The sequence below is a fragment of the Centrocercus urophasianus genome, unplaced genomic scaffold, assembly GCF_019232065.1.
Source record: "Centrocercus urophasianus isolate 14NV4802_14NV808 unplaced genomic scaffold, USGS_Curo_1.0 seq_32, whole genome shotgun sequence".
NCBI classification, from domain to species: domain Eukaryota; kingdom Metazoa; phylum Chordata; class Aves; order Galliformes; family Phasianidae; genus Centrocercus; species Centrocercus urophasianus.
The window spans coordinates 6,786,223-6,801,537 of NW_024884889.1; the positions used below are offsets into that span (position 1 = coordinate 6,786,223).

Consider the following 15,315-nt stretch of genomic DNA (forward strand, 5'->3'; position numbering starts at 1 on the left):
GAGGAGTGAATGTTAAATTGAACCACGTGTACCAGTAGCTATACTTTATTCTTCTTCGAATGTGTCTGGCCAGAAAGTCATATACTGCTGTTTGATCTTCCTGAATGGTAAGTTGAACTGTTTGAGTAGCTCTGTGTCCAGTGTTAGCAGGTGGATTTCATTATTTGTCACACTGTGTTTCTGTTCATACAAGAGCAGCAGTTTTCATGTGAGGCCTCGATGATGCATTAATCAAAATGCTGTGTAAAAAAATCACCTCCACCAACAAAAGAGGACAACAGTAGTTAGTTGCTAACGTTCATTTCTTGCAGAACATCTTTCCACTGTCTTGATGTAAGTTATCTGAGTGCTGTAATGGTTTGGGTGTTGAACTGTCTTCCACTGTGTACAGTCAGTGACCAAACTGAAAAGTAGAGAAACTGTATATTTGCAATCACAAACAGAGTATTTCTTCTTAGGTAGCATTTGCAGGAGATAATTTTTTTTCATCTCCTACTTATGTTTTCCAGAATGACAAATCCCCAGGGCGTTCCACGAGTCGATCAAGTAATATTTCAAAGGTACGTGAAATCCATTGCCTTTAGGAGAAAATCAAAGCACGCTAAGTGGATTAAGTACAAGATAGTACTCTATCCAACTATATATGCGTATTTTCATTTATTCTTTATAGACATTAAGTTTTTTGGGGTTTTTTGCTGCATATTAGTATGATTACCAAGTAAAATCCATCTTAAAGTATGAATATGCAATTAGTCCTTACTGTAATACGTAGGAATAATAAGTAAATAACAAGTGCACACTTTCTGCCTTCTTTCTACAGTTGCTCAATCTTACATTAACGCTTGTCTTAAGGTAGAATTACCTGTTGATGTTTCTCCCTCTGCTCCATCCACTCAAATAATAATAGTTGTTATGCATGAACTCGTTTGATTAAATATGGCTTAAATCTATTCCAAAAAGCCAAGATTTAGGGGAGGCAAAAGCTCAAAACTCACTGTTTTGGAATCCCAATCTCTTTATCTGCCATGTTTTATGTTTGCATCTGAAAATGAAATATTTTGCCTCCAGTGCAGTATTTTGCCTTCCCTACAACATTGTCAGCAGGGTGCACAGGAAAATGTTTACTTCACAGAACCTTAAAAAGGAAAGATTTGTTACTTGAAGAAACTAAGTGTATGTTAGATTCTGCTCATTTACATTGAGAAGAAGAATTTAAAAAGAAAAAAAAAAGGAAGGATAAATGTGATTATATCTAGTCTGTTGTAGGATGTGGCCGAATCTCCTCCTGACTTGCCTTTTTAGAAGAAGTATGTATGCTTTCAAACTTGATCTCAGTCAATTCTATGTGTTATTTTCAGTGAGAGTTTTAAATATATGTCTGTAGTTGGTGTAAAATGATGTGGGTTTGATATCATTTCTTTCAACTTCTGTAAATTTCAGTGGCCCGTGTTACACCACGGCAAATCATGTATATATATTCACTAATGTGAGACACAATGGTGTCATTTATTTTGAAGTATTTTCTACAGAAGTCAGTATAGATGCTTATTTGGAAGTGTTTGCAGCTTTTTAAGTGGCATTTTAATGAGCTGGATTTTCATGCATGCAGTTAACTCAGTCTGCTTCTGTTGTATGCGAAGTTACCTACTAGTGAAGCTTGATTGGAAATCTAGTTTGTTGTTTATTGCTTAATTCAAAATGCCTTTTTTGTATGATAAGAGAATATGCCTGTATTTATCCTGGAAACATTTGCCCTTTCAGGTTATTCATTGAATCATAGAGTCATAGAATGGCCTGGGTTGCAAAGGACCACAGTGCTCATCCAGTTCCAAACCCTGCTGTGTGCAGGTCACCAACCAGCAGCCCAGGCTGCCCAGAGCCACATCCAGCCTGGCCTTGAATGCCTGCAGGGATGGGGCATCCACAGCCTCCTTGGGCAACCTGTGCCAGTGCCTCACCACCCTCTGGGGGAAAAACTTCCTCCTAATATCCAACCTAAACCTCCCCTGTCCCAGTGTAAGACCATTCCTCCTTGTCCTGTCACTGTCCGCCTTCTTAAACAGCCATTCCTCCTCCTGTTCATATGCTCCCTTCAACTGCTGGAAAGGTGCCTTACCAGCACCGTTTTATTCAGTGGGAGTGAGAGCATCTCCAGATGGATTTGCTCATCCATCTCTGTGTTCTTCTCCAGCACATTACTGTGGCCACTTATGTGGTAACCACGGAGTTGATTGCAGGTTTTTAAAAGTAATCTCACATGATTTTGTACTCTCTATACTCTGCCTCTGTTGTCGTGCTTCTGACTGACAGGCAGCTATGGCTCTCCTCAATGAACATCCATCTGGGATATTCACTCATTATCTTCAGCCTGCACCTCATTGAAACTGCCCTGGGATTCCAAAAGCAAATACTTCAGTTAGCTTTCCAAGAGAGATGGTTAGGAAAGCGTATAGGAAAGTACAGCTTGTTCTGCACTTCTGGTAATAGCCTAGACTTCTTCTATAGACTCAATATATCAATAAACAGGTCATCTGGCATTCTTCCTGGCTAGCACTGGGATTGATGGATTGTATTTGGAACTGATCTCTATTTCATACTACCTTTCAGTGATGAGATGGAGCCCGAATTACTAATTGTGGCTTTCAAAGCTTACCTATTATAAAAGAAACAGAAGTACTGGATGTGTGTTATGAACCACCTTTCCTGTTTTAATTTTGTTTTTTTTTTTTACTTTCTCTGCCACCAATCTCCCAAAGTTACTCTTAAGAACCACTCTGGATTTCAGAATTATTTTCTCTAGGTGTGTTCAAACTCTTAAGTAAATGAATAAAAACAAACAAACCCCACATTTGTTCATTATCTATTTGCCATTGGTTAGTTCTGTGTATTGTATCTTTCCTCAGTAAATTGTTTATGTGCAAGTGACTTAAGAGGAAATCTAGTCTGATGAGGATCTGTGGGTTCATTTTTCTGTTTGGGAGTAGCTAGTGGAAAAACTGTTGTGTTTGAATTGCAGCCCATAGAAGTTATGCTCGTATGTGTTGGTGAGGCTGCCTGGTTGTGTACTTCATGGAAAAAACGTTTCTAGCACGTTGTAATTATCTTTCTGCATGTTAAGTACAAATCAAGAGCTCCTTAGAGGAGAATTTCATATTTCAAATTCTCTGTTGGTAGCTTTGGGCTTATTTTTCAGCGAAAATCAGACTTGGAGCAAATTTTTGTTTAAGCTCAAGTGCTTCTCAAAAGCAGGTGTCAGTACACTTCTTGTTTACCAGTCTCCGAAGCAGCTATGTAATAAAATGCAGTTAATTTACATCAGTGAGACGACTGTTCTGGAATAGTCATTGTCATGACATTCATTAGTCTGATTTAATATATGAAAACCGACAGAGAAAGTAAAGATGGTAAGGATTGGTTCCACTGTATGTTTGTCTCCACTGTGTGCAGTGATTTCTTATGTCAGGTCCAGCTCCTCTCAATGATACCAAGTTTTAGATGAAGTATGTACTGCAGCCAGTTTTCTGTTTTGAGCTGCTCAGATTTTGGGAGAGGATTACTCCAGGATAACTGTGGCATGATTGAACCTAAAGAGTAATTGTGTGGCCCCTTGCATTTTGATACAGGGGACTGTACAGCTAGAATCAGATCAGCTTACACCATTCTTCCTATTCTCTGCCACTCTCACACCACTCACAGATGGCAATTCTCTTCAGATTGCCATGGATTCTTTTTCTTCAGCCCTTTCAAAGTGTAACTCCTAGTTTACTCTAATGAACTTTATTTTAAAATAACCCAGTAAGTTGATACAAAGTTGATGTAATGTTCAGTCTTAACAGAACCGAAAGCACAGAGCTTTTAAAAAAGAAAATAAGCCGAGAGCAAACAAGTCCTTGCTCCTGTGAAGTGCAAAATGTCAGCCTTTAAAAGCACTGTTACAATGAATAATACAATGTATACAAAACTGGCATTAAAATTTGAGTGTAAATGTTATCTTAGTCATCTAAATCATTCTTCTTGTTCATAAACAAAATCATTATTTTCAAAGGTGGAGACTCGCTTAGCTCTTCGCTCTCATTATGATTCTACTACTGTTGAAAATAACAATAAAGAGCAAGCAAGTAAGTGAAAAGTATTTTGTTCATCAAAACATAGAGCAGAAAAGGCAAAAATGAGAATGAGCTGCAACAGCTTAAAATCACTGCTGATTTTTTTTCCTATTATATGCAAATGTGTGATTCCTTTGACACCAGAATGCTTTGTGTCTTGTCCATGGAATTCATTCTCCAGTTGCAGTAAGCTTAACGAAAGGAATGACTGCAGAATTACTTACGGCTGCCTGACGTATGAACTTCTAAATAAAATTACATCAAGCGTGTCTCAGTTTCAGGGCCCAACCAGCAGATGATAATACATGTTCAGTTTATTCTGGGATATGGTGGGCCCTGTTTTAAACTAGTGCTCTAGTGAAAAGGAACGCATGCAGAAAAACAGTGTGATATGTCATACAGATTCTGTTTTCTTAAGTCGTAATTCTTACCAACAGTTCATACTGAGTTTTCCTAAACGTATGCCACCAATCCAATTAAGCAAACTTTACATCTGCACTGATAAAAATTGCCCAAGGAGGCTGTGGATGCCCCATCCCTGCAGGCATTCGAGGCCAGGCTGGATGTGGCTCTGGGCAGCCTGGGCTGCTGGTTGGTGACCCTGCACACAGCAGGGGGTTGGAACTGGATGAGCACTGTGCTCCTTTTCAACCCAGGCCATTCTGTGATTCTGTGAAAATTACTCTTTTGCTTAAAGTTGAGGCTTTTTGTATTTCAAAAAATATGGTGTCTTCTGTCCTTTAAAATGGTGTGTTAGGATTTCACCATCTTTTGGCTTAGTCATATAAATATTCTCTATGCAGCTCTTTTGCTCTGGGACATTTAGATCTCTTTCTTCTGTAGGGGCAGAATAAATAAATATTACATAGGCACACCAGGCTGTTTGAATATAATGATCATATCCTCACATGTGCACACACGGGAGAATTGCAGGAATGCCTTATGATTGAAAGCTGTTCGGTTAGTATACTGCAATATTTTGAGGCTTTATGTCCTGGAGGTGGAGGGATATGTAGAAATGCATACTGTCTTTGGAAGAAAAAAAGCACAAACAGTGAATACTGATATTGGCTGCTTTGGAAGTAAAATACTCTACAATCCAGTAGCGAGGAGGTGCATGTTTTCTGCTTCACCTTTCCTTGGGCAACATTTGTTCTGAGCTCCTTGCACACAGTCAAAAGCTGCTGGCTTCAGGGCTCTGCACCCTTTGCAAAAAGAGCAGCTCCCTCTGGGGTTTCAGTTGCATAATTTGGTGAATCAATGAATAGTGTAAGTTTTTCTAGGAACTGTACAATATTTTTTGCTAACAAAGCAATAACGCCTAAAAAGAATGAAGAGAAATATAAATCAAAACTATTGCGGAGCTGCAGTATTTATTCCTTGCCTTCAAAGACTGGTGGAAGGAGGGGAAAGAAGACAGGAGAGAAATAAAACACCTGGGGAAGAAGTGTGCCAAAAAGAACACAAAACCAAACCTTGCTGTGAAAGTAAACGTAACAAATTGAGTTACCAGTTCCTTCAATGGTTGCTGGAAAGCCATCAGTCGGACAGTAAAGATGTCTGGGTCTGAATGCAGGAGCTCCATCCTGAATTACCAAAGAGAGGGGGAAAAAAAAGAGCGTAAGTTTCAATTCCAAATGGAAATGGAATCCCTGAAGACATGTTACAGGATACACCTGGCTGTAGGTTAGGATTTGAGCCTGAGTTATTTCAACCGTGTTTTTGATCTTTTTAGACCTGAGAAATTACCTTATTGTCTTACAAACTCGTAAAAGTTCATAAACTTACAAAAGTTCATGAAGACTGATGTGTTCTATAAAAAGCTACGCTGTTCACCAAGTAGGGTTTCCGAGTGTAAATATGCAGACTGGATCTCCTGCTGAGCCTTATTGCTGTGCAAACTGCTCTAATCTTCTAAGGTATCTGTTCCTTGGGGCACCATTATTTTAATAGGATAAAGCTTCAGCTTTTTAACTGTATTAGCAGGTGGGATCTGGAGGATTCTGTGATGCATTGCTGCCATAAAGCACACTTAGTGTGAGCATAAAAGCATTAGTCATATTCCCTGCCTGCCCTGCCTCCACCAATTTTCTGTGACTTTCTACCCAAGCTGTAGGCTGAGCAGCTTTTTGAAATGCCTCTGGCCTTCCTCATTCAGAACAGAGGCATGAGAAGATTCGTTAACCTTTTGGGGGGTATCTGTGAGGCCATTTGATGTCAGCTGGGTTGTTATTTTGAAGCCTAACTCCGTTCAGATATGAACGCTTTGCACTTGTGAAGCATGCCTTTACTGAGCTCTTCTGTTAGTTGCAAATAGAGCCCTTTGCTCTTTAGAAGAATCCATCCCTGTTCTGGACTAGGTTCAACATGCAGTGCTAAGCAGTAGTTGGTCAGTGAGGAGGACTCTCATTGTCTGTTATCAACTGGGAACTTCTGTCAGATTCTGAACATCATTACAAGGCAACGTGGGTTTTCAGTTCTTCCTTTTTTGTCATTTGCACATCATTCTGTCCCCCCCTTTTCTGTCTTTGCTGCAGTCCTTTAACATGGAGACACGAGGGTGACATTCAATTCCCATTGTGTGACACAATGATTACCTTGCTTGCCTTGGAAATGCCACATCTTACCAGTACTGTGTTTGAGAAACATATGACCAACTTCTGTTGAACATATCAGAAATAATTATGAATAAGCTCCATGTCATGCTTATTAATTGGATTACATATCCTTGATGCATCTCAACTGGCCAAGACAGCAGAAGGTGGTGACTGGGAATCTCTACTAACAGTATTTTTGAATTGCCAAACCCAATCAGCTGGAGTTGGTGCTACCCTCAGGTATCTTTCTTGTGTTGATGTCATAGGGAGATGAGATGCCTTGCTTATAGGATTGTCAGACAACTTTATTTTGAATTATCACCCTTAATTATGTTGCTGGTATAATTTGCTTATGGTAAAATTAGCACAGTGCTAGTTTAGTGTTGCCATTCTGATGAGCTGCACAGTACTGCTGTCTGAACTAGACATCAGCTCAAGGAATACTATTTTTAAAGGAATTCATTGTTCAGCCTGCCAAGTGGAATTGCAGTCCACTGCATCAGTCAGATCCTTCTATGCAGTGAATGCAGTATCTGAAAATGTTCACTGTGCTAAATAGCCATATAGCAGTGTGACAGCAATTCTGACAGTAAGATCTGCATGCCTGAGACTGCTTCCATCATCTGTTCTATATACATTCCCATAAGAGCTCGTTAGCAGGATGGATACATATGAGCAGAAAGTATACAAATGATCGTGGTCTGACCAATAGACCTGTAAAATAAACTTGATGCCACATATGGAATTTTGCATTTTGTTACTGAGACCAGCACTAAAGATGATTAAAAAACAGAAAGTGTGTATTTTGAGTGGGGGTGACGAACTTGTTCAGTGCTGCTTTCTGTGGAAGCACAGTGTGTCAGGCAGTCCAAGGTGGCAGCAAGTTAATCATGTGTGCAGTGCTTTGCTGTGTCAGCGCGGGTCGTGCTGTCAGATTGTGGGTGGGGTGGAAGTGCAAAGAGATTTGGGGTAAAGTTCTGGAATGGTCTTCCAGCTGAGCTGAAATTCACGTGTTATTCAAAACAAGTCCTTAAGTGTGATTACGTTCATGTGGCAAACTTGACTTTAACAGGTCCTTCCACTTCTATTTAGTTTAGAGAGAACAATCTGGAATTATTTGTAAAATAAGACCCCCCCCAGTGCCTGCGAGGCACAAAGGGTCTGCTGTTATCCTGAGTATACATCAGAAAATGGTTGTGAGAAACACTAGCATTTTCAGTTTTGGATATCACTGCATAGCTCACCTGACCATTAGAAGCTATTGTAAAGTAGATAAAACCAACACTTGTGTTTAGAAGTTGTAGAAGCCTGTTGAACAGAGCGTTCAGGTCTGAGAACCTGAGTTATCTCATACCTAAGTCAGCACGTTGGAGTTCTCTTGCTTTGTTTTTGAGTATTCAATCTGCACATAACCCTTCTGCCTGCTCAGATGTCAGGTTTGCTCCAGGAGGGATTAAACAAGCAAAAAGCATTCATTTTTCAGGAATGTGTTGAAAATTGTTTTAGAAGAAAAGAAACCGTGCTCTGAATTACATGCAGCTGAACAAAACGTAATGATGCCAGTGCAGGGGAAGTAGAAAGTAAATGTGACTGAGCAGGGCTGAAACTGTCCAGACCTCTGTGCAGCCGAGAGCGAAACCTAAGATTTAAGCAATCAATTCATAAAATAATTAGATTTCCACCTGTCTCCAGCCCCAAACAATAAGTGTAAAAGCTTTTCAAACAATTTGTTTTAATTCTTGGCTTGAACCCTCTCAAGAATTGCCAGGCTGACTTCCTGCCTTAATAGCTGCTGGAACGGTCTTGAACTTGTGCAGAACTACGGTACAGTTATTGTGCTGTTTTGATGTTCTCCGTGTCCATTCAAAGGGTAAAGCTTGTCTTGGTGGTGTGGGCATAACCTGACCACTACTGAAGATCAATAACACAGATCCAGGGAGCAGCGCTGATAAAGTCCTGCAGCTGCAAAGAAAAAAAAATAAAGTAACAACCCAAGAAAGGGGAAGTAGGGATGAATTCAGTACTGTGCCCTCAACAGGGGCTGGATTTCTTCAGCTGTCTTTCACCTGCTGTTTATCTGGAGGGGCATTTTTTCAAACTGTATCAGCATGTAGTCCAACGAGGGAGCTCTGGTGTTCGTGTCAGCTTTCCTCTTTAAGTAGCTGTGCAAACAGCTTAAGGTCTGCCCAGTCACTTAAAACAGAGTCTAACAGGTCACAGAGACTAAAGGGGAAAAAGATTACATACCCAGCTATACCAATTGTTCATAGTGTATGTAATCATATCCCTTCAGGGAACGTGTAATGATACTTTGCTTTTGTAGAAAAGGAGATTTGATGTATGAACTTTTTTTTTTCCCCTCATTGATACTCGTTCTGCGGACGTTCTGGTGTTCCTCCATTGCCTGGTGGTCCAAAGCATTGAAATACCTTTTGAATATTGTGCCTGAATGCTCTACCGATTTAATTTCTCATGTTGGTTTCATTTTCATAGCTCCTTTGGTCTTGTGATAGCACATGACGAGGTAAATAGGAGTGCCTGAATTCTTAAAGCTACATTATTTGAATGCAAAAGCACTGCTGTCAAGTCTCTGATGCTATCCTGATAAGAGCATTATTTTGTCTCCATTTGGTGGTGGCACTCACAGGGGCACAGAGTTCCATACAGAAAGGTAACGTCCTTATGAATTACAGGAATGGTACAGCCTTAAGAATGCTATACATTTCCTCACAATACTGTACCAGGTGAGTGTAGAATCACAAAGCCATGGATTAGAACTTGGATTCCATGCAGCCGTGCTGCTGAAAAAATGTGAGACAGATTGAAAGGGTTTTCTGTTAACGCCCTCAAAATAAGTTTGCAGCAGAAGTATTGAGCCACGGAGTTTGCAATTTGTAGCAACAGTCTTATGAGCAAAATGTTACATACTAAACCTGCTCTCTCTCTCTCTCCCCCGCTGTTTGCAATTGTGATCAGTTGTGTAGAGCTGCAACCCTCACATTGGTCTTTCCAGGCTCATCAGTTTGATATTTTTCTGCTCTTCTTGAAGATGGAATTGCCTTAAAAACCTTTTAGAACATACTTTAATTTCCTTGATGTTTCATCAGTCTGCTCAGCATAGGTTTACTTTGTGCTCTTCATCACTCAGCATTATGTAAATGCCCTTTATTTTGCTTCGAAAGGAATCGTTGTGATTCCATGAGTTGCCTGCGTGAAATAAAAACAACATCCCTTCCCATCAGACATTTACGGTAGGTAGCAACCAAATTGAAATCTCAGATGTTGAAAGCTGCTTCCTCAAACAGTGACAAGAAGTAGTCATGAGCAAATGACAGCTGAAACACTTCAGTCGTATTTAGTTCCACAAATAGGTTTTGCTTTTGGTCAGGCTTCCTGTATTTTTGAACTTGCATTTGTTCAGCAGTACGCTATGAACAGCAGCAGCAGCAGCAGCAGTTACTTTAATTTTGTCATCATGTGGCAAAGCAGTAAAATATCTGCAATGTATTTCATGGACAAAGATTCCAAACTGTCTAACTTATTTCAACAGGCAAGCAGCCCTACAACAGGAACAGCTCCCAGGAGTCAGTCACGATTGTCTGTCTGCCCTTCCACTCAGGACATTTGTAGGTATGTGCTGAGAAAAATGTATCAGATCAGACTGATATTTGTTATTGCCTTCATTAAGTAATATGTAGTATATGTAGTTCTTGCTTCTGCGTAACACTGTCCATAATTTCATAGACTTCAGTTTTTTTCTTGTGATCTGTTTTGTTTCTGTTTTGCCTTTTCAGTTTCATACCACAATTCACGTTCTCCTTTTCATCCTTCTTTTTCTCTTTCCACCCATCCATACCATTTCCATCCCTTTCCTTTGCTTACCGCTTTGTCTAGATCTACTACTTTGCATGATTTGTCAGAAGATGAACTTGAACATGCAACCCCAGTCATGGTGCTGACCCCTTCTAATAGGGAGTCTGGTAAGAAACAAGTGAAACGAAGGTTTAGGCGGAAAAGAGAGACTGGAGACAATGGTGAGCATGCAGAAAAGCAAGGAAAGGGGAAAGACTGCAAATTACATCCCCAGGCTGCAAAATCCAGCTGGAATGCATCTGATTCATCATCGTCCTCAGATGAAGGTCAGTGGGCTCAGGCTAGGAGGAGAGCAAGGGAAAAAGCCAGGATGTCCAGGAGAGGGAGAAGGAATAAGGGATCATGCAGTAACCAGGATGGGTCTTCAAATGCTGTTGAACTTGTCACTCTGGAGACAGCAGGGAAAAAGAAGCAGGACATATCTGACCCCGAGAATCCTACTTTAAATCATCGCAGAAGAAGGATTCCAAGGCTTAAGGAATCACAGTCTTCAGCATCATCTCAGGAAGCAAGGATTTCCTCACGAAAATGTGGAAAAAGCAAAGGGAAAAGCTATTGCAGAGATGGGCAACCTGCATCTTCGTGCCTCGGGCGCAGTAAAGACATCAAGGACTGCTTTGCGGAGGCAGGCTCTGGCAGTGATGCTCTGGCTGCCCCAGACAGTGGAGCACCTTTTGGGGCAGGGCCCACAGTGACTGACACTGGTCAGAAGCCTCCAGTGTTGTATGATGACTGGTCTGATGATTTAGAAGTATGCAGGTTAGTCCTTGATAAGAAAGATTTTACGTTTGTAGAAGGGATTTCTTACCACCGTGGACCTGTTGATTGCCTTCTGTCATGGTTTCTCTGTCATAAACTGCTAGACAGGCTGTAAGAAGTAAAACAAAACCTCTGGTACAGAGAAGTTAGCAGATATCAGTCTGAAGGTGTACTTCCCTTGTTAGAAAAGCAATAATTCTGCAAGGGAATCAAATGTTTTCACGCGCTAGGTTTCTCCTCAGGAGGATGGACACACTGTGTGCTCTGATGGAGTATCGCTGTTTCACATCTCCAGACAGAGAATGAGGAAGGTGCCAGGTGCAATGGGATACAGAGTTTTTCACTGTGAGATGATTGGTTTGAATCCAACTTTGCTCTGTGTCATTTTTCATTGACCTATGCGGAACAAATATGTGGTCTTGACTCAGTGCCATTACCACAACAATCTGATGGATGGTGCCTGCAAAATAGTCAGGCCTAAGACGTGCAGTATGCTGCACTGCTCAACACCTCTGCGCTGTGAACATGTAGAGGCTCTCAGTTCAGTAGCCACCACAAAGACTGGAATGGCACAAAGGATGTTTGGGCAGAGTAGGTGTTAGAACAAGCTTTGAGAAAGAAAAAGCAACACCAGTAGTTCTTCTTAGAGAAGAATTGGTATCTGACAGTTTCATATCCTTACAGTGAAACATGCAATCAGAAGGTGTGTGCTTTCCCTGGAAACGAAGTCAAGCTGCCCAGTTCTGAGCTAATATCTGAATTTGGGTTACAAAACTGGGTGGATGTGAGCTAAGCAATCAGATGGTAAATGAAAATGTGCTGTCCCCTAAGTTCGACAGAATTGAAACAAGATTGTGTTCTCTTTTAAAACTTGCATGCTTGCGTTGGCTCTCCTCTACAGAGTGTAAATCAGGATGAGGCTTAGTTTGTTGATGTGATGACCAGAAACGTCTTATTTTCTTTGCTGTGAAGTAATTTGTGTGAAAATGTGAGCAGTCAGAATGAGAATGTTCATATAGCACAGCGTGCAGTTTCAGGGTGTACTTCAACCTGGTAACACATTTCAAAGATCCAAGTGTTGAAAAGAAAGCTAGACAACAGGCAGGCATTGTGCTTTTTCGTAGCAAGAGATAGAAGCCCTTACTCACACAGCTAGTTCTGTGCTCCCTGTTACCAAGAATGGGCCTTTCAGCTGTCTGACTGTTGTCTCCTGTGGTAATTTAAGAGTGTTCTGAGTGAGGTCCACCTGTGTCTGTACATGAGCTTCCACAATTGTACCACGCCATGGGCTTGGCACCTCTTCACCCTACCACCACTGCTGTGTCTTTGTATTTCTGTAACTGAGTTACAGATTTTTGAAGCACTTGAAATAAGTCTGCCTGGAGTGATGCAGAAATGTGCAGAGGTAACTTCAACAACTGCAGAGTTGTCTCAAATTTCTGAATCACCAAGCGAGCAAGTATTGAAGATAAGATTCTATCATCTGTCATTGGGACAGTACATATATAACAGGACCACTTAGTCGTTAGTAATAGAAATATTCAACAAATGAAATATTTGGATCTTTCTACAGGCTTGCCTGCAACGCTTAAGATAAGGTCACAGCTTTCTAACTTTGTCATCTGTAGATCAGTTCTGCCACCTAAGTCTCCAAACTTAGACTTTGCTTTCAGATGGAAAGTGAACTTCAGAGTTTGTCTTCTCAACTCATTCCATTTCATTATAATTATTCAGGCCCTTTTTTGCAATAGGGATGAAATTTTGAGGTATGCTTGCAAACTTTCCAGCTGGGCTCTTGGCTAGTAGAGGAAGAGAACTTTTGATGGAGACATGTTCCTGTGCTCGCCGTCAGTCGAGGTGCTCTCTGGACAACTGGAGCTAAACCCAACACAGGGGATAACTTGACCTGCGGTGCAAAATTTGTCAGGAGTCATAATTGCTCTTTTCTTCATCGTCAGGGATAATGATTTATTATTTGCTGTCACTGCCTGGTGTGTTGTAGTGATGAATGCACACTGAGGAAGAACAGTACAGAATCAGCAGCGTGTTTATTTTTCATAGCTGCTAAGTTATCTTCATAGGAAGAAAAAGAAAGGTATGTTTTTACTGCTGTGGTTTCTGTTTTTCAGGTCAGGTCCATGCACTTGGTTAACTGAGCTGTGGCATTTCTTTTCTTCAGATTCACAATCTCTCTGCTTCTGAAACAAAGAAAAAAAAATCATTTCAATAGAGATGGGCGTATGTACAGTCATCATTTTTTTCTACATGAGAAATACAAAAGGCTTTTTTGTTTCAATTGTTCCAAGACTGGAATTAACGTAGCTGGTTGTGATGTGGAAATCTTCTTTTCTTGAAGTGTTTCTGAAGGTTTTCATCAAAGATATTCCTGTCTTGTAACTGATGTGACAAAAGTGGCTGAGAGGAATGTATCTCACCTAGATGGGGTGAGTGTGTGAAGATAGAAGATTCTTAAGCCTATCCTGGTGCCAGTTGTTTTTTCTTCAAATGTTTTGCTTTACTTCCTCATCCATTACTGGCAGTGGGAATACATTTATACATGCAGGAAAGAGTATAAGCAGTTTCCTCTATTTGCATTTAGCTGCATTGGTGGGAATGTGACAGGAAGACAGAAGTGTGGTGCCGTGGTGCAATGTTTAGCTGGACTGACTCAAGCCTCTTGGTCACCTCAAGAGAGCCATTTCCCCTTCTGTATTGCTCTCTCTGTGTTTCCAAAATGATGAAACAATGACATTAATGACAATAATTCTTTACAACCTCTTCCCTGAACTTATTTCTTTCTTCTTGAGTCCCTTAGAAGGAAGGCTTCTGCCCCAGTGATTACAGACAACTACATAAGTTCTGTCAGTTCTGAGTTGCTGTAGCACCTATCTGTTTATTTATGAGATTCACGGAGTGGGTTTTCTACTGCCTTCTGCCTTTCCTAATCTGCCCTGTTTCTGAGATTCTCCTTGTGTATGCAGTTTGCTGTGTGGCTTAAGGAGCAGGCTCAGAAGTATCTTTCTCTGGTTTGCAGGAGGGTTATTTCTATGAAGGAAGAAGCTGTGTGTGGGACTTGATAAAGAATGGATTGTGAGGATTTAGTCCTGTGGCTTTTCAGATAGGACCTACTAAGCAAAGAAGAAGGATTAGTTGATAACACAATAACAGTTAATGTATTGTAAGTGCTTTATGTATCAACTCTGAGTTAATTATATGGTATATTTCTTATTTATGTTGGAAGAATCAAAAGTTACTTTGTTTGACTTTTGTTTTCAGTGTAAGATCTTTCTGTAGCACTGATGCAGTCATGTCAGCAATAACACTAAACTATAATTAGCTGTGAGAAGCCACACATATTTAGATAAGATGGGATTCCTCACTTTAAAAAAAAAAAGCATACTGGAAGTAGAATGCTGATCACTTTGAACTCCATAATGACTCTGTATGAGTCAGGTAGAGGAATGCCCTCATTAGAGGAGTAAATAGCACAGCAGAGCATACAAGAAGACTGTTAACAATTGCCAGAAGTAGAAAGTGAGTTAATGAAGTTGGATAATGAAATCTGCAGAATCTACTTGAGGTATCACTTTTGAAAACCATCTTTAAGTTCCAGGACATGAATTAAACAATAGTGGATATTTCTGTGTGTTAACACAATCCCAGATAGGAAGAAATGGTACGCGCTGCTCTGTACAGGAGGCTGTATGACTGAGCAGTTTATCTCTGTGAAATCAAGTCTTTTAACACTTTTTTTTTCATAATATTATTTAGCAGAACCTGAAAAAGTAGTGTACTGCATTAAAAACCCTTAAATCCTCCATTCCTTGCATGGTACGGTGCTCTCAAACTCAACAGACAAGAAGCCTTTTGGGAAGGAGCAGGTCTTCAGAGATTGGCCTTGAGGAAAGAAGATAAACAGCAAAAGATATGTAGACTCAAATACTACCACTGAAATTGCACACTCATGTGAAATATTTATA

At 40.4% G+C, this 15,315-nt stretch overlaps 1 protein-coding gene across 4 annotated transcripts in view; it reads left to right on the plus strand.

The window, feature by feature from the left end:
* Positions 1 to 15,315, plus strand: part of MARCHF1 (membrane associated ring-CH-type finger 1) — a 272,004-nt gene that overhangs the window by 225,416 nt on the left and 31,273 nt on the right. For 2 of the 4 annotated variants that reach the window (XM_042829714.1, XM_042829713.1), the window contains exons 4-5: positions 510 to 560; positions 10,254 to 10,333. In XM_042829714.1, the coding sequence (XP_042685648.1) occupies positions 510 to 560; positions 10,254 to 10,333 (131 nt within the window). Of the gene's footprint in view, positions 1 to 509; positions 561 to 10,253; positions 10,334 to 10,597; positions 11,336 to 15,315 lie in introns of all 4 variants that reach the window. The other 2 variants (XM_042829715.1, XM_042829712.1) reach the window with 2 other exon arrangements.